The 21,986-nt window shown below is 39.4% G+C and overlaps 1 protein-coding gene across 4 annotated transcripts; it reads right to left on the minus strand.

Moving 5' to 3' along the window:
- Positions 1-92: 92 nt before the first annotated feature.
- Positions 93-21,897, minus strand: UBE2D1 (ubiquitin conjugating enzyme E2 D1). 4 transcript variants are annotated; one of them, XM_049809538.1, is made up of 8 exons: positions 21,585-21,897; positions 11,697-11,760; positions 11,570-11,601; positions 9,248-9,365; positions 8,737-8,814; positions 8,364-8,469; positions 6,015-6,108; positions 93-2,914 (listed from the first exon to the last, which is right to left on the minus strand). In XM_049809538.1, the coding sequence occupies exons 4-8, from the start codon at positions 9,296-9,298 to the stop codon at positions 2,869-2,871; spliced, it is 375 nt and encodes a 124-aa protein (XP_049665495.1). In that variant the 5' UTR covers positions 9,299-9,365; positions 11,570-11,601; positions 11,697-11,760; positions 21,585-21,897; the 3' UTR covers positions 93-2,868. The 4 variants fall into 4 exon arrangements, with proteins under 4 accessions (XP_049665495.1, XP_049665497.1, XP_049665493.1 ...); XM_049809540.1 differs by lacking the exon at positions 21,585-21,897 and adding an exon at positions 20,121-20,138; XM_049809536.1 differs by lacking the exons at positions 9,248-9,365; positions 21,585-21,897 and adding an exon at positions 20,121-20,247.
- Between the last annotated feature and the right edge of the window lie 89 nt (positions 21,898-21,986).

Raw genomic sequence — 21,986 nt, forward strand, 5'->3', positions numbered from 1 at the left:
CCGCCCCCCTCCCGCGGGCACGCCGTACATCGACACGGGACAGGAGCCTGGTAGAGAGGCACGCTAGTTTCTTAACAGTATTCGTCCGTGTTTTATTACGTGAGGGCACAGGGAGTAACAGCGGGCGGGAAACAATACCGACGGCAGAAACGACCAAGCAGCTGCTGAGCTCTGGCCAAAAACCGAACCGGGCCGCTGCGGGGGTTTCCTCTTCGCAGCAACCTTGTGGCTGCAGAGCTGCCACAGGCAGAGCACGCCGGGGGGGGGGGGGGTGTGGTGGTCTGCGGGCCTGGAACCGGCGAGGCTGCGGCTCCCAGCAGGACAGAAGGGGGAAAAAAACCCCAAGGACACAAAGATGGTGCCATTTTTTTTCCATCATAGTGAACAACACAGGATGGAGTAACCTCTCGGCTATAATTCCCCCCCCTTAAGACAGCATTAACAGCGGAAGGCTGAAGGAGGAGTAGTGGAGATGTTTTGTCTCCATAGCTGAAATCTGACCAACTCTTTCAAAGACTGAAGTTTTACATAAATGTTGCATTTATCTCGGCTATCATTTCAAAAGCAGAAAGGCTGAACTGCTAGAGGGACCGCAAGCATAAAAGACTGAGCTTCATGCCTCTAAACCAGCATGTGCATAAGAGAATTTTTTTTTTTTTTTTTTTTTTTTTTTTTTTTTTTTAGTATTTAAACATGCTGTAGGCAGAATGCCTTACTCGTTGTTGGTCTTGTGTTTTTTTATCATCCTGCTGGTCTTGCACTGTGATGGAAAAGTCGTTCTTGCACGTATGGCACACAGCAGAAAAATGACCAGTTGAAGTGCAAAAGATTTCAAACCATCCCTAATACAACTCAGCAAACCAACAGAAAGAGTATTCAAGATGCAAGTCAAACTTCCAGATTCACACTGTTCAATACAGACATTGCAAACACTTCAATAACTTCTAGTACAAACGTATTACTACCAATCTAGAAAATATAAAAGCTCTGGGAACACATTCTGATGGTCAAAGTTTTCTACCACCATTTTAGCAATAAGTATAAACAATGGCTTTGCCTTCCTAGCTACATTGTCCAAGTTCAAGTATAATGAAGCACTCATTTTAATAACAGAACACCCCACATTTACTCAGCTTACAATCTGAAGTGAACAAGGATATTTTAAGATGAATAGAGCCACTCTGCATCAAGCTTTTGTTTCAAAAGTCATCATTACATCATGGAGAAAACCATAGCACAGAAGTGACATTTTCCCATACATGACCAACTTAAGCCATTTGGGTCAGTAAGGCAGCAAGCATGAAGACAACAATATTCTGCTGGTAGGAATAAAAGCTCCTACTGTGCACACTTGCCACCCACACCCCAAATTCCAGTTTGGCATTCATTACAGTAAAAAAAACCCAAATATTTTTGTTGTCTTAAAAATGTATTTTATGATGACAAATGTCCCAGCCACAAGTCACTTTTCTTTCATATGCAAGGTACAGAGAAAAACATTAGTCATGCGTTTTTATTTTTGGATACCCAAGAAGAATGTATAGTAGGAAATCAAAGTTTTTCTGCTTTTAACCTACTTTGTAAGAAAAGATTGCCCCTCTCCAGCACTACTGGCTTTTCACATGCATAGTCTGAAGCAACTGAAGTGCCAGTTAATGGAAAAGTTAGCTTCAAATGTGAGAAGTTTACTGTAACATTCTGATATTGCAAATACACCACCTTAACTGAAGTGTTTGACATTCAAACACTTGTGGTATTTCCTCCATAAATGAATATAGAGATAGCATGTCATTAAACTAGTTGAAATCCTATATAAAACAATGGGCATAGCATGCTAAATAAATTAGGCTAAAGCTAGCATAAAAATTAATTGCAACACAGTTCTAAGTAATATGTGATGCATGGCTTTGTTTTCCCTTTTGTCTACAAGACACATGCACGCTTAATATTTTGATTCTCTAATGTTAGAACAAGCACTTTAAGGATATGCATAATTTTGAAAAAAAAAAAAATAGCCAAGACAAGTAGTAGAAAATGCATTTTATTTATATGGAAAAGGCTACATTTAGATTTGTAAAAGGTCTGTGATAGTGTTATGTTGCCCACATGTCAAAAATCAGTTGTGAATAGCAACAAAACAATTATGTATCTTTCTACATAGCAGTGCAATTAGTTCACATTGCAATAAAATTAAGTCAAGTATGCAACAGAATCAAAAACAAGTGTTTCTCCATAATCAGCATACAAAGAATTACAGTGCAAAGATCATTCTAGGTTTTAAGAAATCTGCAGTCAGTTTTTAGAATATCCTAATGGGTGGGATACTCCAGTTACTTCATTACTAGCAGTTGTATCTTGTCAATACTGTGCACAAGCAAGTAAGTCTAAAATGAAATGACTTACATGGTAAATAAAATATTTAGTCTATACAGTAAAAAAAAGACAAATTATATAAGTGAACTAACAAAATGAAATTTGAACACACTTATGAAACAGACAGCGTACTTTAAGGACACACATACAGTATTCATCACGTAAAAACAGCTACTTTTCCAGCAAAAAGAATTTGGTTGCTTTACAACTGCATTATGGATCTTGTAGTCTGAAGATGTAGATGTCCAACTTTTAAAAACCATAATAAATGTCTTCTGCAAAGCATACAAAGAGGATAAATATTCTTATCACAGTCATAAGGTTATTTTTGGAAGTTTGTTCTCCCTCGCTCCAGAAACACACTTACATGGGTGAAAAAAATTCAAGGGGCATCATGATACATTGAAACAGTAAACTGTGCTCCATTTCCTTCTAATTTTGAAAAAACCCTAGAATTTACAGTACTCTGTGGTATATGAAAAAGTCTTCACAAGTTTACATTGCATATTTCTGAGTCCATTCTCTTGCATGTCTGTTGTATCTGTACGTGCAGAAAGAAGGCATTACAGTGAAGAGCTGTTAGTGATACATTGACAATGGCCACATATTTACTTAATACAGATGTTATTGAGCTTTTCACCTCTTAGCATTAATTCAAGTAACATCAAAATTGTCTAAAAGCCAAGAAACATATATTCACTGTACATTCTGTTTCTAAGGTTACCTATCAAAGCTATTTAGACTCAAACTCAAAACCAATCTCACCGGTTTGTATTAAAATGCATATCATTATGCATACTTAATTTGCATTTCACAACTGGTTCCCTTATTTGTACCTTAACAGGAATTTGTTGTCAATTATTCCTAAATGTGTATGCTATTAACACAGTCTGACAAAGTTCATGCATTTCAGTTGCATATAATTCAGTATAGTTAACTGGGTTTGAAAAGGGTGGGGATAAAAGGCACAGTGATTTTTTTTTTTATCTCCATTCTGCACTTCCATCTGCATTTCAGAACTTGAAAGGAAAATTTTCTGAAAAGCATTTTTGACTAGATTTTAAGTCTTGGGTCTTTTCCTTCTGGTATGAAGCTGATTAGCACTCCCAAAGATGGCCTTAGAGAGTCAACAACTTCCCCTCTGGGCCTTACAGTTGTTACATTCCACTCTTCAGACTAGATTCACTTTCTTCTGGGTTCTCCAGACAAAACGCTGACAAGTTTTTAATCAATTTCTTAAGATAAGTATAGCAACTCATGTACTAATTGGTTTTCTTCTTAAGAATATGCTACCATACAAGTCTTCAGATTTTTACTTCTACTAATACACCCACAGATAAATGCTCAGGGGTAACCAGCCATATCTTCCATTTACGAAATCCAAGATGAGATTAAAATATTTAATAGGTGAACAGCATAAGAAGATAAAGCTATAGTCAAGACTATAGGTTGTCTCACTTTCTCTAGCAATGATTAAATTTCGAGTTTTGGAGATAGAGAAATACCCCTTATTCCCTTCCTTCACAAACAGGAGGCACAATAGCCGAAATCGCTATTAAGATAGTGGGTAGACAAAAGCCGAGACACAAACGGGGAGCAGCCAAGGCACAAGATCCTCAGCTTGAACACTATCTGCTTTGCAGTACAAGCTACAGAGTTCAAGAAGTGGGTAACATCATTTGATTGCATCAGACATCAAACTGTGAGAAAAGGGCCATTTTAATAATTCTTAGTCTAGGGAGAGAAATGCTAGACCATGGACTTCCATGTAACTTCTACATCACTTTTGCTCTATCCAGTCCTCAAGGTAAAAACGATACTCAAATCCTCATGGACCTGGATGTGTGATGAACCACAGGCTATCAGCATGCATTGCAAGGAGTCTTCAATGGCTCAGTACAAAAAAAATAGGTACCAAACAATTTCTCAATCAGTTAACCAGAAAGTCAAAAATTCTTTTGGATATCACAAATGTTCCACAAAATCTGAAGCAAAGAGTCTAACAATTAAAATAGTTAACAGCAAGATTACCAAAAAGCAGCTTAAGTACCAAGGATAAAAAGCCTGCCCCAAACTAAATCTATAACCTTTTCCACAGCTCGAAGAAGTCAGATAAACAGTGCTGGTTAGGCCATCTATGAACATGCTGCACAGCTATGACTAATTTATTTTCAAGGCCACCAGAAAATTTGTGGCAGGATTCATTTTGGGGAAGGTTATTCCATTGTTGGCAAACGAGGACCGGATGTATTTGGAAAACCTTAGAGACTCCTACTCCTCATTACTATCCTAAATTGATCTTGTGTTTCAGTCCGTCTTAATCCCACACACACCTAGAAAATCCACAGGTGCTAAAACCCTGTTACAGAAGACAGCTCAGGCCATGCTGATAGACTGTGGACTACATCCTGGATTGTGCTCAAAATGCCCAATAGCAGCAGAGTTCAACAAATCTCCCAGTGGTAAGCAAAATACTATTTCCTTCCTGGATCACTGATTCTGTAACTTTTCCCATGCATAAAGTTTTTAACATTAGTAAGCCCAAGAAAAGCAGGTAGCTGATGTATCAGCAGAAAGCAGCAATGATGGAAAAATTTACACAGGTAGTATTTCCTCCACGGAACCCTTTGGAAATCACGTAGTCTAATCTGTGGAATAAAGGGCCTGAGCTTCCTGCCACCCACAACTGCAACAAACTCTTAAGAAATCAATGGATCACTTTGCTTAGATATCCGCAGATGCCACTATTCAAAGTTTTGGTGCTCAAAGAAATCACTCGAGACAAGTAGCAGTCTGGAAAGAAACATCACTATGCCAAAGCACCAGGCTTGCTAGTGACCTCTAAATCCCGTTATCTGGTATTTGTGAGGGTTCAGCCGTGTCTATAGTTGTAAGAGAACATTTCAAAACCCTCCTTAGGAGTGATGTACAACAAGAAGTCAGCAAGCCTTAACACTGAACTTTGGAAAATCCAGGTGGTTCCATACTGTAAGTAAAAGACCCCAGAATAGATGTTCCAGTCAGTATAGTACTTTTAGAGTTAAAACTTCTCAAATGGAAATCAGGTTTGGTCCAGAAGCATGTAATACCTCCGTTATGTGCTGTCCATGTTACCTTCCCAAAATCAGAAACTTCCTGCAAGTTCTACAGCTGTTTCAGAAAGTAAAAAAAAAAAGGTTCTTTTTCTCTGTAAGATGCTGCAAATTGCAATGTGACAATGGTTCTTAGAACTAAAAAGAGCTAAATATTAGTCTATCCTACATTTAGAAAATGGTGTCAAAAACATGTTTGTTGTTCACACCTAACATCTTACTAAAGGCACAGGTTTTACAACCAGAGGATCACAGTAGCAACAAATAACTCATATTTGGGAAATGATTTTTCATGCAATGAATATAAAGATGAAACACAAAAGTGTGAACGTTTTATGCAACTAAGTACAAAAAATTAGTAAGTACCCAACGGTTGTGTATGCCTACAGTTTTCTGCTTGCCGTTCCACTGATCGATATATTTCCAAGATTTAAAAATCTAATCCTGTACAAATCTATGAAAATTATCTTTAAAAGTTAAGATAGAAGGTGCATAGCAGATAACCACCTGCAAGTACCACACACACAATTATGTATATGTTATACTCACTTTTCCTTGTCTGACTTGTAGATCTGTGCAATATCCGGTACTAAAGGATCATCTGGATTAGGATCACAAAGTAAGGAGCATATGGACAATAAAACTAAATAAAAGAGACACTAGATTAAACAAGTTAGTTTGCTTTATTTCTATAATCCTTTAATACATTCCAGTACACTGAAGGAGGGTGGTAGAAGGGAGATTGGGAAGAGAATGCATATTAGTATTAAGCTTTCACATAGCAGTTCTGCTCAGAAATGCTTATACAGCATCATTTTTCTAGGTCCTAAGTAAACAACACCTGATACTAGCCTAGAGAACCTGCAACCCATGGACCTGTACCATTTGTAATTATCTCCCTCCCATGTTTTAACCTATGAATGTTAAACAAACCACAGACTACACAGTTACATAGAAATGTTTGATCAAACTAAGCCCTTCCATCTACAATTATTCTTCTCCACTTCTGTGCTGACAGTTATTCTCTCCTTCATTTGAACATTTCACTTAATTTGGTATAAGTGTGATTTCCATTTTGGGAAAATATTTCATCAGCATTATATGCAGGTATTCACTTATAATTCCATATTCATTTCCTGGGATTGAACCAAGGCTGTTTGATTTTTTTCTAACATTCTCAGTCCATACCTTTCAGGAAATTTCTATTTTTATACTCAGAACTAGTATGAATGCAAAAGTACACAGTTAAACAATTCTAAACGTGTTGTGAAAGGGAATTTGATGCTATCATAAGAATCTGCTGTAGAATAGGATTTTTTTCCTTACTTTGTCTTGTTACCAAAGAGCCCGGACTAACGCCTACTTCAGCTGTAGCAAGTTCGACCACTTCATACTGACATATTTCATTTTATTAAGTGCCAAATACACCAGTAATACTAAAAAAAAGGTGTTAGAATACTCAGTCACACCAATCAGAGTTGCTATCAGTATGTTGTAATCCTTTGTTACAGTAAAACAAGAACTACAAAGGAGAAACTTCCATGAGCCACTGAGCTAATTTCCAGTTATATGAAATACACAATGTGCAAGCACTTTAAAAGCACATCAAATGAGAACACGTAAGACCAGCAGACTGCTCCGCTTTGTAACTGAAGGAACGCTCAACAAGTAAAGGCACAGAGAAGTGCTGAAGATCTAAAAACTTAAAGAGTTTTCAGTCGTAAATGCCAGCTGTTAAACATAATGTAAGTGCCAAAATTAATTTGCTAAATACCTTCGAAATAACCAGAAACAAGACAATTGTTGCTCAGCAATAAAACAACCAATTTCTGTGGAAAGTTGATACCAACTACACACAAGAGTAATTCATGTCTTCAGCAACTACTTCAGGAAACAGTATTAAACATAGATTTTATTTAGCTTGTGAGATTACTGCATGGGGTCATCGTGCATGAGCAGAAGTTGCTTTTCCAAGGAGGTATAGCAATTGCACTTGCACAGAGCAATTTCCATTGGACAAAGACTACCAATTTTTTGCTTGCTTGTACACCAAATGCATTGACACTGTTCTGAAAAAAGACGTGGTTTAGAGAGCTCTCAAGCACATAAGCAAGATGTGATACAGTTTAATCTTGAGTCACAGAAGAACCTTCTGTAATATGACTAAGAGTGTGCCTAAGCATTTTGAAGATGGGTGAGAAAAAACAATGATAGCACTCACATTTTAAGCAGCCTTTGGAGACACAAAATGCCTACAACAAAAGAACTGCTTAATTGTAACCTTAATGTTCAAAAAAATCTACACTGTCCAAGGTGAGAAAGTTTAACTACAGGACTAGAATATGTTAATAAATCTTTTACTGATGATTTTGAAAGCAGCTACATTTTAAAATATTCATCTTGCAGAGGAATGCAAACTAGAACAATTTATCTCATTTTAAAATAAAGTGCAATTAAGACCTTAGCCCACACAAGGATGCTCAGGCAACCCAAAGAGCCATCAATAAGCAATCAGGTAAGCCCACACATGTCAGTATCAGGGTTTTCCATTTACTTCCAAATTAATTTGATTTTGAATCTCTGCTCACCAGTTTCTCCTCAGTTCTGCATGCACAGTCAGCTACAATACAGAAGCTGCATTTCAGGCTAATTGGACATTTATTATCTTACCCAGCTTGTTTCAGAACATTTCTTTGCCATGCACATAATATTTTATGTAATGTGATGCTCCAAATAAACTGTTCAAGATTTTGGACCACAACAAGAATTCCAATGGAATTTGCCACTTCTGTAACGTGCAGGATACATGCACTGCCACCTTTAGTGCCGTAATACACACAAAAGCACCATGGCAGTGTATGCAATTTCATAAATACATTAGCAAATCTGTGAGTTTACCTTTAGATACAGTCAGAGCTGGTGACCATTGCGATCTCAGGATATCAAGACAAATACTTCCATTACTGTTTATGTTTGGGTGGTATATTTTTGTTGTAAAAGCAATCTGGAATAAAAAAAAAAAATAAAAAACAAGTAACATCAAATTATGTTTATTACATTTGGAACCCTTAACATTGTCCTTTCAGGTCCAGTCATGCTAGATCTGCCAACACAATTTATTGTACACTTTTGTCTGTTCATCCACTATGAACGTGTATCCTATGGCTGGCCTTTGTGGTTTTAACTTCCAAAATTAAGCCTCAAAGAACTAAGACACAGAAACAAAGCTTTGACCAAAAAAATTGCGTAAGTTTTGAGAGAAAGGACTTACCTTTGGTGGTTTGAAAGGATAATCTGTTGGAAAGTGTACTGTGAGAAAAAATACTCCCCCTTGATATGCACTATCAGGCTGGGGAAAAAAACAAAACAAACAAAACACATTAAGATATTGCAGTTATTTTGGAGCTTCCCTTCTGAACATAGACAACCTCCCAAAGCTGCAAGTATCTTAGAAAATCCATTTTCTCCCCAGTACACAGCCCATATGGGCTGTGTACTGGGAAGGCACAGCAGGAAGCGAAACCTCCCACTGGGCTACAGATCTACAGTAGAGCCAATCAGGGCTACTATTCTAGTAGCGCAGTGCAGCTACTGAGTGCTGCCCTTCTTGGGGAAAGAAAGGGAGGGAGCAGCGTTTGACTGGTGGACCTACAAAACTGCTGATCCACCAGCTCCACCGCACCAAGGGGAATACAAAACCCAGAGCAGGTCTTCCAAATCCTGTCTCCGTACACCACAGCTGCTCTGATCCTCCTCCATCCTTAAGCTACAAATATACTTACCTTAAGAAGTGGTTTCTCTTTGCAGATGCAAAGAGTAGGATTTTCCAACATAATTCAGTTGATCATGATGACATCAGGGAGTTTTAAAACACACAACATCTTTGTGACCTGTACAAATCTGTGAACATGCATTTTGTTAGAGAACATGTGCACAGGTTTACGTCCAGGTTGCACACAGTTAATAGATAGAAATAACTTTGTTGCAGTTATCTGTTGAAGAAACCTTTCATTTTTATTAACTAGAAAAGTGAGGGGAAAAGTCTCAGTGCTAAATGACAGAGAGCAGTGCTGCCATTTCTGAGTAAGAGAAGGAGAAGAAAACCTTTCTCATTACTTGGTAAGTTTAAAACAGCAACAACAGAACTCAATCTCAGCAAAGCTGCAGAAGATCAAGTTTTTGGATTTTCTTATGGAAGCAAAGGCAGGTTGTTTTTTTAAATAAAATGTTTACCTTGGAAATGAGCAAAAATTACATGTTTAGAGATGAATATAAGAGGTAAAGTCACAAATGGTCCACCAAGACATGTCGTCTTGCGCACTCAAAATGCAGACAGCGTTGCAATGTAAGGCAAGTTATATATAGTATTGCTAAGAAGTCAGCATTAGGTAACATCAGAAGAGATTGCCGCTGTACTTCCAATTACATTCGAAAGGACTGCTTGCACGCATACTAAATGATTTGTTGGAGTTAAAATAAGCTGAAGATGAGACAAGTTCAGTGTCAGACAGCAGGCAAAGTAGTCACACTATGTTTTATGAGTAAGGTATATAAAACAAATTGATGATGCCCACAGACAGGAGAAGAGGTTACCCTACGTCCAGACATAGGAAGTGAATTCTGAAGGCAAGTTCTAGTTCTGTGCTTCCCTCAGGCCATCAGAAAACATACAGGATGTGCATCCCTATTTCCTTATGTTATCAAGAAAAAGGATTAATATCCTGATGGTATTCTTTTCTTGTATCTCAGCAGAAATGGCTGAGAAAGGTTGGCAAGAGATGCTCATTCTTATCCTTAACTAGAGAAATCTGAGGAAACCGAAGCAAAGAAAAGAGTATTTTCCACTACAGAATATGAAAGGTGAATTGCAAGCTGGAAGAAAAAATGGAATTTAAGTTGGGATTTACGTTGCTAGTATTTCCCTTAGGTTATCACAGTCATTCAGAACAAAGACATTATTGGCAATTAGCACGTAAGCTTTTGTTAACTCTTAACTTCTCTGCTGTTTTGCCATTCACCTTTAAGCAGCACAGAAGGGCAGGGGTTAGAATGACTTTGTATGTGAAAGAACACTTGTTAAAGAAAAATGGCAAAAGCATTAGTATCCTACAGAAAAACTTGCCACAATCACTTCAGTTGCTGCTGGGCCATTGACAAGTTGGACAACAGACTCCAGCACTGGCAATTCAGTAACTGATCTTTCATTGCGTCAGAGCAGCTGTGCTGCAAATGCAGAAATAGTCTGAAAGCAGACACAATTCCACTTTTCTCTACCATGTGATACTGCATCTTAATGGATTAAGTATTGTCTCAAAACTTCAGCTTGCACAGTGATTCAGCTGACCATCTGAACTAGAAACTCTTCTTTCCAAATTAATAAGTCCAAAAGGAAAACACTAGGAATACAAACGCCTTACCATGATATTAATAAACACCCCTTCCCTCAGGTCATGTTGTTATTTATTCTTTTTGCTAAAACCCTTTTCAGTTTCCCTTTAAAACTTTCTGTTCTTAAGCTTTGTTGTCCTTATGTCATTTCCTTGACAAGAGTCATAAATGGAGTCTTTAGAGATCTCCCTCAACCCAAGGAAAGCAGGCCTTTCTCACAAAGAAACCAGAAGTACCCACAACTGCTGGCCTACAGCTCACAAAAGCCATCTGTTTTTGCCAGAGCTACATTACAGCCATCATATAGGCACTATCTAAAAGCCCTCAAAATCACCCTGTACAACCCCACTCTTGTTTACCGTTACCAACTTTAACACTGGATTACACCCACTCTTCCTCCTTTCAGATGGATGAATCTTCCAGAATTGATCACCTTTGAAAAGCAAGCAAGCTTTTCACTTTGCGGCCCACATCACCAATTCAAACATTGCAGTTGACTGATTAAGCACCCCTAACTTCATGAAGGGGGATGTTTGAACAGTTACAGAAAGAAACTAGTACCAGACTACTAAGGACAACAATACCATCCTAAATCTTTAATCTATACACAGCACAGCTGAATTTGACTGCCATGGTTACAGAAACCCAAATGAATCCTTCTGTAACAAAAAGGGAAACAAGATCTACTTTCTAATGGGCATGAATTATATACTTACAGGTCCCATAATTGTTGCTTGCCAATGAAACACTGAAAGTCAAAAAGATAACAACAATTAAGAGATTTTCTGAGGTTTTCGTAAGCGGAAAAAGGTCAGCTGTGACAATGTACTGTGAGGAGCTTACAGTCATCTCCAACAGGTCCGGCAGAACAGTGGGCCGGTGGGTCTCGCTGCAGATCACTTAGTTCCTGTAAGAAACACACAAATATTTGAAAGATCTCTACACAAAAATACACACCACTCAGCAGCATCACTTCAACAGTAAGAACACAAACAGGTTTTATTAAATAGACCTGTGATATTTTTAAAGAAATCAATACTTGAAATGCCCATTGATACTGAAAGGGTTTTTTTGCCAGATAAGCCTGCAGCTAAAGACAACATTGTGCTATAAATTAATATCTGAAAGTATTTAAGTTATAGCCAAATTCATAATAAGCTGGATGTACTGAAGTAGACAGAAAAAAGAAATTAAATGAAGGGTTTCTTGATTTGTCTGTAAAGTCACTGCTTAATTTAGAAATTTATGTGCTAATCTGACTGTTCCTTTAGCTTTTGATTTGTAATTTACAAAAGCTTCTTGTATTGGCCTAATCTATGTACAGTAGCTGAGTTAAACTAGCTCATAAAATGCTTGCAGTCTGCCGAGAGATGATATATGAACATAACAAAGTTTTCCAAGTAAACTAGAAAATAAAGGAAAAAACATTAGCTCTACACCCTATTTAACATACCTTGATTTAATTCCCTGCATGCTTTTTTTCAAAATGACTACTGAAAAACTCCCAAGAAAGCTGAAATTTAAAAGAAGCATTCAGAGAAGCTTTTGCAGCTCAACTGATTTATTTCTCTTGCAGAAGCCCACACAGTCCCAAATAATTTAGAATTATTCAATTACTCAAAAACAGCTCAGCTTTTCATCTGATTTATGATCACTGTATCAAATGCAAAACAAGACAGGCATTAATGTTGGTTCATTTTTCTTGTTTAATTCAATATACTACTTTTGATGTCTGAAATTTTACTGTACTAATAACAGTCAACTTTTTCCAATTCTAAGCTGATAGGAACTGTGCTGCAGTAAGTTTAACAATTACGTGTAAATACTTCCACTGAAATAAGCTAAAAGATATGTGCTAAGCCACTGTTCCTAAGTCACTCAATTACACAAAACACACATTTAAGTCAACAATAAACATAAGCAGGTCTGCAAATATCTCCTTTAGTTTAGCTTAAGGAATAACAGTGAATATATTTCTACTCAAAAATCATTAGTCAAGACAACTACTTCCAAAATCAAGGTTTAAATTGGAACTAAGTTTAACTCAGGTGTAGAATTTGTGTACGTAGTGTGATCAGACCTTATGTAAATTTGACGGGTTTAAACTCTGCACTTCAACTGCTGTGATGTATTTATCCATTTATGATATCCAGTAAACATTTCAACTCACACACTACTCTCTTCAAGGGACCCAATTTACTATGCATGTGGCACCTAAATTCAGGCACATTTCTTACAGGTCCATACTTGGACCTTAATTCAAAGAAAGGCACTGCAACATACCTTCGTCCAGTTAATATAGTAATGTTACTACTTGCTCTGAAGTCATTCCTCACAGTCCTTGCGATTTACAACAAAAGAGACAGTTCTTTCATATAGTGAAATAGCTCAGGTTGCCAACTAGTGTTACCTCTCTGCCCTTAACTTTATTCTGTTGGTGAAATTGTATACTGGTCCAGAAACAGCACTCCGGACTAGACTTTGACTAATAAAGGCAATAGCAAAACACTGTAAAAGCACAGTTCCCCTTTTAATCGGAGGATTCAAATTTCACCAAGGGAGTGATACAGAGAACTAGTAATCCATGCAAAGCCAAGTCATTGCCAGTACACGAAGGGGGTCAACAAGTCTCAAGTTTCCAGGAGTCACGGGAGTTATAACAACCATTACCAGCAGAAGAGCTGTTACAGCCACTGTCTACTCTAATTTGCAACTCAAGATCTAACCCAACAAGAGAAGATTAGGTCTCATACACACATTTCAAAAAAGCCAGCTAGATGACACTGTTAGCCAAAATAGAGAATTCAAAGCCTAAAAATCATGCATTTTATAGCAGTCATTGCTGAATACTAAATTAAAGGCAATGATGGGAAAAATAAGTAGCTTAAACTCTTCTGAAAGTCTCTAAAATATATGCAAACATTCCTATATGCATATGCAAACTGATAGGCAAGCACTTAATTTTGGAGTTGCAAGTCTGTAACAGCATCCTCATTTGCTAGATGCTTTCCTCAAGATCTTTACATACCCCCAAACCCACACAAATTGGTTTTCTTTCCTATGTACACACATACTTCAGAACTGGCAGGAACTGGGGAAGGCTCCTTAGGCATACACTTTCAATTTGTTTCAGCTAAAGGCCCCGAAATTTGTCCATGATAAAAAACCCCCATGTTTTTACTCATACCTTGATGAGACCCAGAACTACCAACTCTTGTTATTAATATTTCCCTAATAGTGATGAAGAAAAAAGTCTCTTCAACTGACTTCACTGAATGAGAGCAATGTTCACAGATACATTCAGAGAGCTTCTGCAGCTAGGAAACAAAGCCAGATCAAACTTCAAAATTGTAATAGAGCAAATTCAAGCCATATTTTCCAATCATAAGAAGTAATGTACTGAAGCTAATGTGGTTTAAAAATACAAATGGTTAACATGAACAAACTTTGTAAATTGACAGTGTTTACAGTTTGAGCCTTTACATACAGAAGGTCAGATCAAGCCGCGATAAAAAACAAAGAACTATTCAACTTCATATTGTTAATTATGCTGTTTAAGCTTCATATTTAAAGCAAAATTATCTGCAGAGCTGTAACATTTAGGCTTCAAGCTTTCCTACATCTTTTGAAATGGTGCAAGGAGATAGTCAGAATGCCCCCGAATCAGACTGACTTCCCAGTATCCAGAACCAAACACTGCAGAACAGTTGTGATGATTCTCTAGAGTAAGTATGTGTAAAAAAACCTGCTTAATTAATTTACATATTCACAAAAGAATGAGAAGTTGAATACAAGAATTCTCTATACAAAGCAGCAAAGATGCTCTTCACATGAAGCCCAAAACCTTGCTTTGTCAAGGGACAAGGCTGAAGAGTTACAAAGCACAATGAGCTGAAACCTCATTAAGAAGTGCAAGAGAACAGTATGTAAGGCATTACGCAGTCAACACTAAAGACTTCCCATAATTTTAAGTTAATTGGTTCCAGTAGCTTTGTCCATGTTTTATGGATTGTCACCACGTAGCTGCAAGATGCAGGTCGGGTTACTTCAAGGCCTTGTCTATACCAACCAACATTTTTAGTCACTGGTATAGAAAATGCTGGTGCAAGACTTTGATATACACAGGCTAACAAACAGGATCTATAATTCAAAGCAGTGCAGATTCAGTTTCTGAAGTGCACACCGGTGCAACATCTTTTATGAGAATACACAAAACTAAAGTTTTGTCTGCAAGAGATGCAAACAGAATTATCAGTTATTTCAAGCACTGGTGAATGTCACAGCATAAAAACATCTATCAAGAGCTCTAACACATGCCACACTATTGCAGTACAGCCAGGATAAACTTGTACAGGGAAAACAACTAAGCTGAGGACAGTGGTAGGAATATATCTTCTAATCCTCTCAAACACAGAAAATATTAGAGAGTAGAATAGAATACTGTTAATTCTATGCCTCTAACTGGTTGCAATGAATGGGTGCTACAGCAAACTATTTCCCCTGTTTGTAACTACTGAGGAGCAGCCGAGCACAAAAGTAAGCAGGATCTGTGACCAGATGTAGCTAATAAAGGAATATTAGCATAATGCTACAAACGCTAAGCAACAATTACTGGAGATGGACACAGCAAAGCCTCCAAATTATCACCTTTCATTGCACCACATGCTGTAGAATAGCTCTGTGGGCAGCATGAAGCAAAAATTTAAAAATCAAGTCTAACAGATGTAAAACACATGCTATGGTAAGCTATAAATGCTGGAAATATTTCTGAATGTGCAGAATAGTACTCATTGTCAAAGTATAATATAGGATGTATTTCATAAAAGTATAAAATCAGTGAAGACTGGAAGGCCAGTTTAACACTTACATGCTTTATTAGCAGTCAGGCTTCTCTCCTAAAAAGCTACTGAACAAGACTGTAGAGGATACTTTGATAACAAGGGCATAAATATTCTCAGCACAGTACTCATGGACACTCAATGGCTATGAGCATGAGTAGTAACAAAAGAAAGCCCTAAAAATATCTCCTCTTTTTCAGTTAAAAAAAGAGTCAGAAATGCAGACTATCAGAATACCAAAAAAACTGCAGTCAGCATCACTAAAAGCTATTTTAATTCTCTAAGTGACACAAAACCACAATCAGACCCCTTTTCCATGCTGTTATTTAGAATACAGGTTTTTATATTTGCCAGTGATGTTCTTCATTTGTTGTACAAAATGCACTCTAGACCACAGACTCACTTCCTACCAACTCCATGCATACACTGCTGCTATTATATTAATGCTGTTTGGAACCATCTGTCAAAAAAAAAAAACAAACAACCCAGCAGTTATACTTAGACTAGTTAAAGGATTCTCTGTTCTTCATAAATTTGGCAAATGTAAAGCAAATATTTGCCTTATTATTTCTCTATATAAAGGTAAGTCTTAGGAATAAAGTATATATTCGATTTTTATACATTGTTTTAATGCAAAAAATATTGTTGTGATATCACAGCTGATGTTTTGAAAACTAATTAAAACATTTTATATTACGGATCCACAAAAGAAGTTTCCTCAGTATGGTTATTACCATCCAAAGACAGCATGTGACTCAACAGTTTAAACTCTAAACCTAAACTACAAATATTCATAAAATTTTATTTACAAGAGTAGATTTACAGTAACAAGTTATTTTCAACATAAACATTCAAGTCCATGTGCTCTGTTAGTCTACGCATATACGAAACACATACTGAAACAAACAGACATTTAGTTCATTGACATATCTAAATGTTTGAATGCTTCTATTCTTACCGAGTTGTAGGAGAAAAACAATCAAGCACTATGTACAAACAAGATAAAAAACAACAGCTATTTTTCTCTTTAACTGGTTTCAAAATCTCTTCTGCACTCTAAGTCCAATTATTTTTATGCATATAACAAAACTAAATACCAGGTTTGTACTTTAAAACAGCCTGAGCCATTAACAAGCACATCATCAGCCCCCCATTAACACTAGAGGAGCACCCAGAAGTACAGGATTTATGATGAAAACAATCTCCTCAACTGCAATACTGAAGTAACAGGACAGCAAACTCACAATTAGATATGTAAAAAAAGAATTCAGAAAAGGAATCTCAGAAAAATGGTTCCGCATAGGACACACGGGCAGACCTGACCTATGCACTACTTGCATAACCTGACAGCCTGAACTATTTTCTACCTTGCAGAAAAGCCACGGTGTCTCAATTTCCAGAGGTGGTAACAATAGTCGTCTTTGCACAATATCCCTTCCCAACTAAAACCTACACTATTTGTTTTGTTTTCATAATTTGCAACATCTGGAATTTACAATGCCCATAAAAACATGTGCTCTTCTTTCACTGGTGCATCACAGACTACAGAGAAGCAGCTCCTGCCCCAAGGAACATCTCTATTCTACATCGCACACAGAGCACAGCCTGAAGTTTCTGACAGCGCAGGAGCATAGTGCCTCTCTGATGCAATGGCAAAGCAAAGCACTGACAAGGTAAACTAACACAGGCTCCTCAGTTTAAGATGAATAAGAATCCCCTGTCTGAGATTCTCTGAGGAACTCGGAGATGAATTTGTCATGGAGGCGGCACTGACAGCTGTGCTTGCACAGCAGGGCTTCGTGTCCTCACTGCTCTTCCACTCGCAGCACTAAGCTGAACATACTTTCATGTGCAGTGATCAGCTTGTTCATTGGTTATGCAGTTGCTCATTTTTTTAAGGCAGCTCCCAAGTACAATACATCTTTCCATTACTATAGTCTTGAAGTCCACACGCTGTCCTCCTTTGAGGAGTCCCTCAAGGCTGATCAACAAAAGACCGGATGCAATGACACAGATCACAATGGCAATACTATTTAGAAATTGGAGTCCCAACTGGTATGAGACAAAATATGCTTACTAACATTTCTACATATTACCACTTTTCTTCCTTTGTATGTGCTATCATCCTGAACACAGAAGTTATCAAAATTATTATGAACAAACACTCAAGCTTGCCACCAGAACCCCTTAGCTGTGTTACAAGTACAATTCTGAACCACCAAAGCTTAACTTGAGACAGTATGTCTAGACTGACAAGCTCCCATGTAATACCATTGTGTTTTCTGGCAGCGCTTTGTCCTCCAAAGAGTTCCTCTAAGCACTTTGTGAAACTATGAAGTCTTTACAGCATTTCCTCTACTCCAGATCTTATCCCATCCTACCCTTGGGACACAACATAGCTATCAACCTTTACAGCCAGCCTGAAATATCAGGAAGTTAGATGGGATAAATACACCATCACACAAATACATTTCATCTAGCATTACACTTCCAGTTTCGTAATTTTCAGGAAAGCTCTACATAGTACAATGACATCAAGATAGTTTGTCTTTTTTAACTTCTCCCCTTCATTTTGACTTTCTATTTGAAACAATCCTATTTCCTTGCCACTTTCCTCTTCTACTGCTCCGGAGGCAGACTGCTGGCCAAATCCCTCTAGTAGTACTTTTTTCTTCCCCAAGAAAGGCAGCAGATAGTGATGAGGGTAGTTAATCAAAAAAAGAAAACCTAGCAATAGTCATTTCTGCAGCAAAATAGAAGCGGGAGGTAACTAGTTCTGAATGTAATCTCAACTCTTCTGGTAGGTCCTTCCCCAATGTCTCTTCATGTTTTGGATAGAAGTTTTTGCATAATCAGGAAATCTTACACTACCTTGAAGTTGGCATCCTGGTAAGCTTTTCTTCATTTTTGAAGAGTAGAAACAGAATCTATTAGGGCTAACAGTATGAAAGATACTGTTTCTTAAATAGTCTACCCATAGTTTCACATCTATTGAACACAAAGTTTTTAAATATCCCACTAAAGATAATTGTGGGTTTCCAATATGTATGGAAGTCTCTAAAGCAGGAAGAAAAGTTACGCAGTGAAGGCGATTGGAGAAAAATAGAGAGAACAATCCTATTCTAGCAGGACCTCATTTGGAAGGCCACAAACTACCACTCCATCTCAAAAATACCAGAAGACCACCAGACATTCCACTTTGTCTGTTCACCTTCGCAGAACGAAACTGAACAAGAGGAAAGAGAAGGTATTCAGAACAATCCTTTTCTTATAAACACAAGAGAAAGGAGATATTCAAGAAAAGGTGGGAAATTAAAAAGGCAACAAAAGGCAAAGCATTCCCATAATACGCAGAAGCATGACAAAGTAGAGAAAAATCACTGTAGTTATCTATTAATATTTGATATAAGGTTCAAATGCAGCATTCACAACAAATACGTGATATGAAGCAACAAAAATCTCCCTTAATTGCACTACCTGTAAAGGCATAATGAGATTTGTAGCATGAGACATGACTACTGACTTCTAGTAGAAACCCATCCAAATAACTTTATATCTATTGTAGGGTATCCCAAATCTGCTCACTGCAGGGTTAACTGGTCATTATAGAATTCTATTTCTGTAATACCAACATTTTCCAACAGCAAAAGGGATTCCATAACAAGAAATTACAGCACAGTCACAGAACGAGGATAGCAAAAACGCCGACTAAACATGGTGCATCAACAGCAACAAAATACCACGTATTCTATAACATGGCCAATGCACTAACATTAACTCAACTTCTATGTTTACCATCCGCAATGCTTTTTTTGTCTGTACTGTACAGTGACCAGTTAGGTCTTGCCAAACAAAAGGAATCTAGACGTTTACTTCACAATTAAAACCTGACCATTCACAAATACTATCCAAAAACTCTACAACTGGGGTACATTCAAAGGTCATGTCAAGTACTGGGCTGACAGCACTTCCTAATGTGGAAAAAAACCCTCATGCACAGAGCTGACCAAGCTGTGCCACAACAGGAGTGCAGTATTTTGGCAACAGATGTTTTACTTACACCTCTACTAAAGATAACCCATTAACACAACGTCGCCTTTCACCCAGTACTTCACAAGCCCACGCTCGGGAAATATCGCAGATGTTTTATTAACGACAGTTTAAAGCACTGACTCGGGGAGGGGGGAGGGGGAGCCTTCAAGAAGGTGAAGAGTCCCGACACCGCAAGGAGACCGACAGGAGCCACCCTTTTTCCACCTCACGACCAGGACAGCCGCGCCCCGCACCGGCCTGGGCCCCTCCGCCCCCTCAGGAGACCCCGCTGAGCCGCGGCCCGGCCCGGCCCGACCCGTCGCCACCCCCACCCCCCGGGCAGCAGGGGAACGGAGGGCCCTCCCCACCCCCCTTCCCGCAGCTCAGCCCCACTCACTTTCTGTATTCGCTTCAGCGCCATGGGAGAGCAGAGCGGGGCGGGCGGCAGCGGCGGCGGGAGCGCGGCCGGGGCGGGCGGAGGAGGAGCGGGCGGGTAACGGCATCCGCGCGCGCCGCGGAGGCGGGAGTGGGGTGGGGGGGATTGGGAGGGGGGGGGGGGGGGAGGAGGGGAGGAGGCGCGCGGGGAGGGCGGGTAGAGGGAAGGGAGCGCGGGGCGGGGCGCGCGCGCGCGCATTCGCCGGGCCCTTTGTGTCCGCCCTGCGCCTGCGCAGCCCCGGGCCGCTCCGCGGGGCGCGCCGGGAAGTGCAGTCCGTGGGGAGAGCGGCGGCGCTACTGCCCCCTGTCGGCCGGAGGTGCGGACCCCGTTCCCAGGCGCGTCCGTGACACCGAAATGTTTTCTTTCTTTATATCGGCACGTAAAATTTACTGCGTTTTGTGAGCGGGCTTTGTTTTGGCCTCGTCCTCTCCCCCTAGGAATTCTGTGCGTGACCCGGAAACTAAAGTACCATTAGGCTGCTTCCGTTCGAGGAAAAGGCGTTTGAAGGTCGCGTCCTTTGCGGGCACAGCGAGGCGTGCAGAAGAGGAAACTAAGGGAGTGGGGCTTCGGAGTTAGAGTGGGAGCATATGTCTATGCATTCTGTAGCGTATGTCTAAATATTATAGTGGATATCATGTTTTTTACCAGCCGTGGAAAATGATTTGCCTGTTAGATGACTGTAAAAGTGAGATTTGGTAAATAATTATTAGAAATCTTATACTAACACTACGATTGAAACAATAGACAAAAGCATAGCCGAACAATTAACTAGTAGAGGTAGTTACTCATAAGTTTTGCAGTTCTTTGCTCTTACGACTAGATGTTCCTGTACACTAGATGCGAACAATGTTGAGACTGACCACGTGTGATTGAAGCTGTGTTAAGCTTCAAGATCAAAGAACAAGGACAAGAATAAAGACTTCAAGGACAGCCAGCAAGAACTTCAAATGGGTCGGTGGTCACAAAAGCAGCCCTTCGACTCAAATGGATCCTTCATGGCACATGATCGGATGTGGGCAGTGCTAAGATAATCAGTTGCAATTATTTTCATGTATATGTATACTAATCTGATTAATAGGCAATTAGTTATTCTATATAACCTTTTAGTGCTAAAGCTGTGGTATGCACGCTAGGCGGAATTATCCCCCGTGCATCCAGCACTGCAATAAAGAATGCCTGCTTTCTAAAACTCCAAAATGAGTCTTAGAGAGTTTCTTTGACCAGCTTTTCGGTATCAGCAGCACCTGCACCTGCGTTACTGGTAAAAGCCAGACGTCGCGTTCATGATGCTGTACAAAAGGAACAGGAGAGGCGTGCTGGTTGAAAAGGCTGTTGAGTAGGTTCTAGGCTAGCAAGTCCTTAATCAGGTGCAGGACTCTGATAATGCTTTTTTTAAGCAAAGACTAGTAATTCTTATGTCAATACCTGAGTTTGCGAGGTTTAAGGCAGCCATCACTCAGAGGATATCGCTCTTTTAGTTCGTCTCTCCACAACTACACAGGAGAGGGCTCGTACAACAGCGTGTTCTCCGTGGTTTGCAGTGTCCCAGTAGCCCAGGGCGCTCCTTAGTAGCAAAGGATGACCGCAAGGTCACGCCCAGCCGGGATCTCCTCACAGTGACGCCCACCACCCGTTTTACACTTGCAGAGGTCTCACAGCCCACTCTACCCTCACTGAGGGTCCTGTGCCGGGCGTCAGGCCAGCGACGGGACTCCGCAAGGCCGCCTCCTTCCTTCCCTCCCTTCCTCCCTCCCTCTCCGCGGTGCGATTCAGTATGAGCCGTCGCTACCCTCGCCGGCGGCCGCCCCTCCCTGCGAGCCCCCTTTC

The sequence above is a fragment of the Accipiter gentilis genome, chromosome 9 (genome assembly GCF_929443795.1).
Source record: "Accipiter gentilis chromosome 9, bAccGen1.1, whole genome shotgun sequence".
Classification (NCBI taxonomy): Eukaryota; Metazoa; Chordata; class Aves; order Accipitriformes; family Accipitridae; genus Astur; species Astur gentilis.

Coding starts and splice junctions, on each gene's coding strand:
- UBE2D1 (XM_049809536.1), bottom strand. CDS start 20,144: ATGGCGCTGAAGCGAATACAGAAA. Junction 11,602..11,696: donor CGGACCTGTTGGAGATGACT/GTAAGCTCCTCA, acceptor TTTGACTTTCAG/TGTTTCATTGGCAAGCAACA. Junction 2,915..6,014: donor TACAAGTCAGACAAGGAAAA/GTGAGTATAACA, acceptor CTGCACGTACAG/ATACAACAGACATGCAAGAG.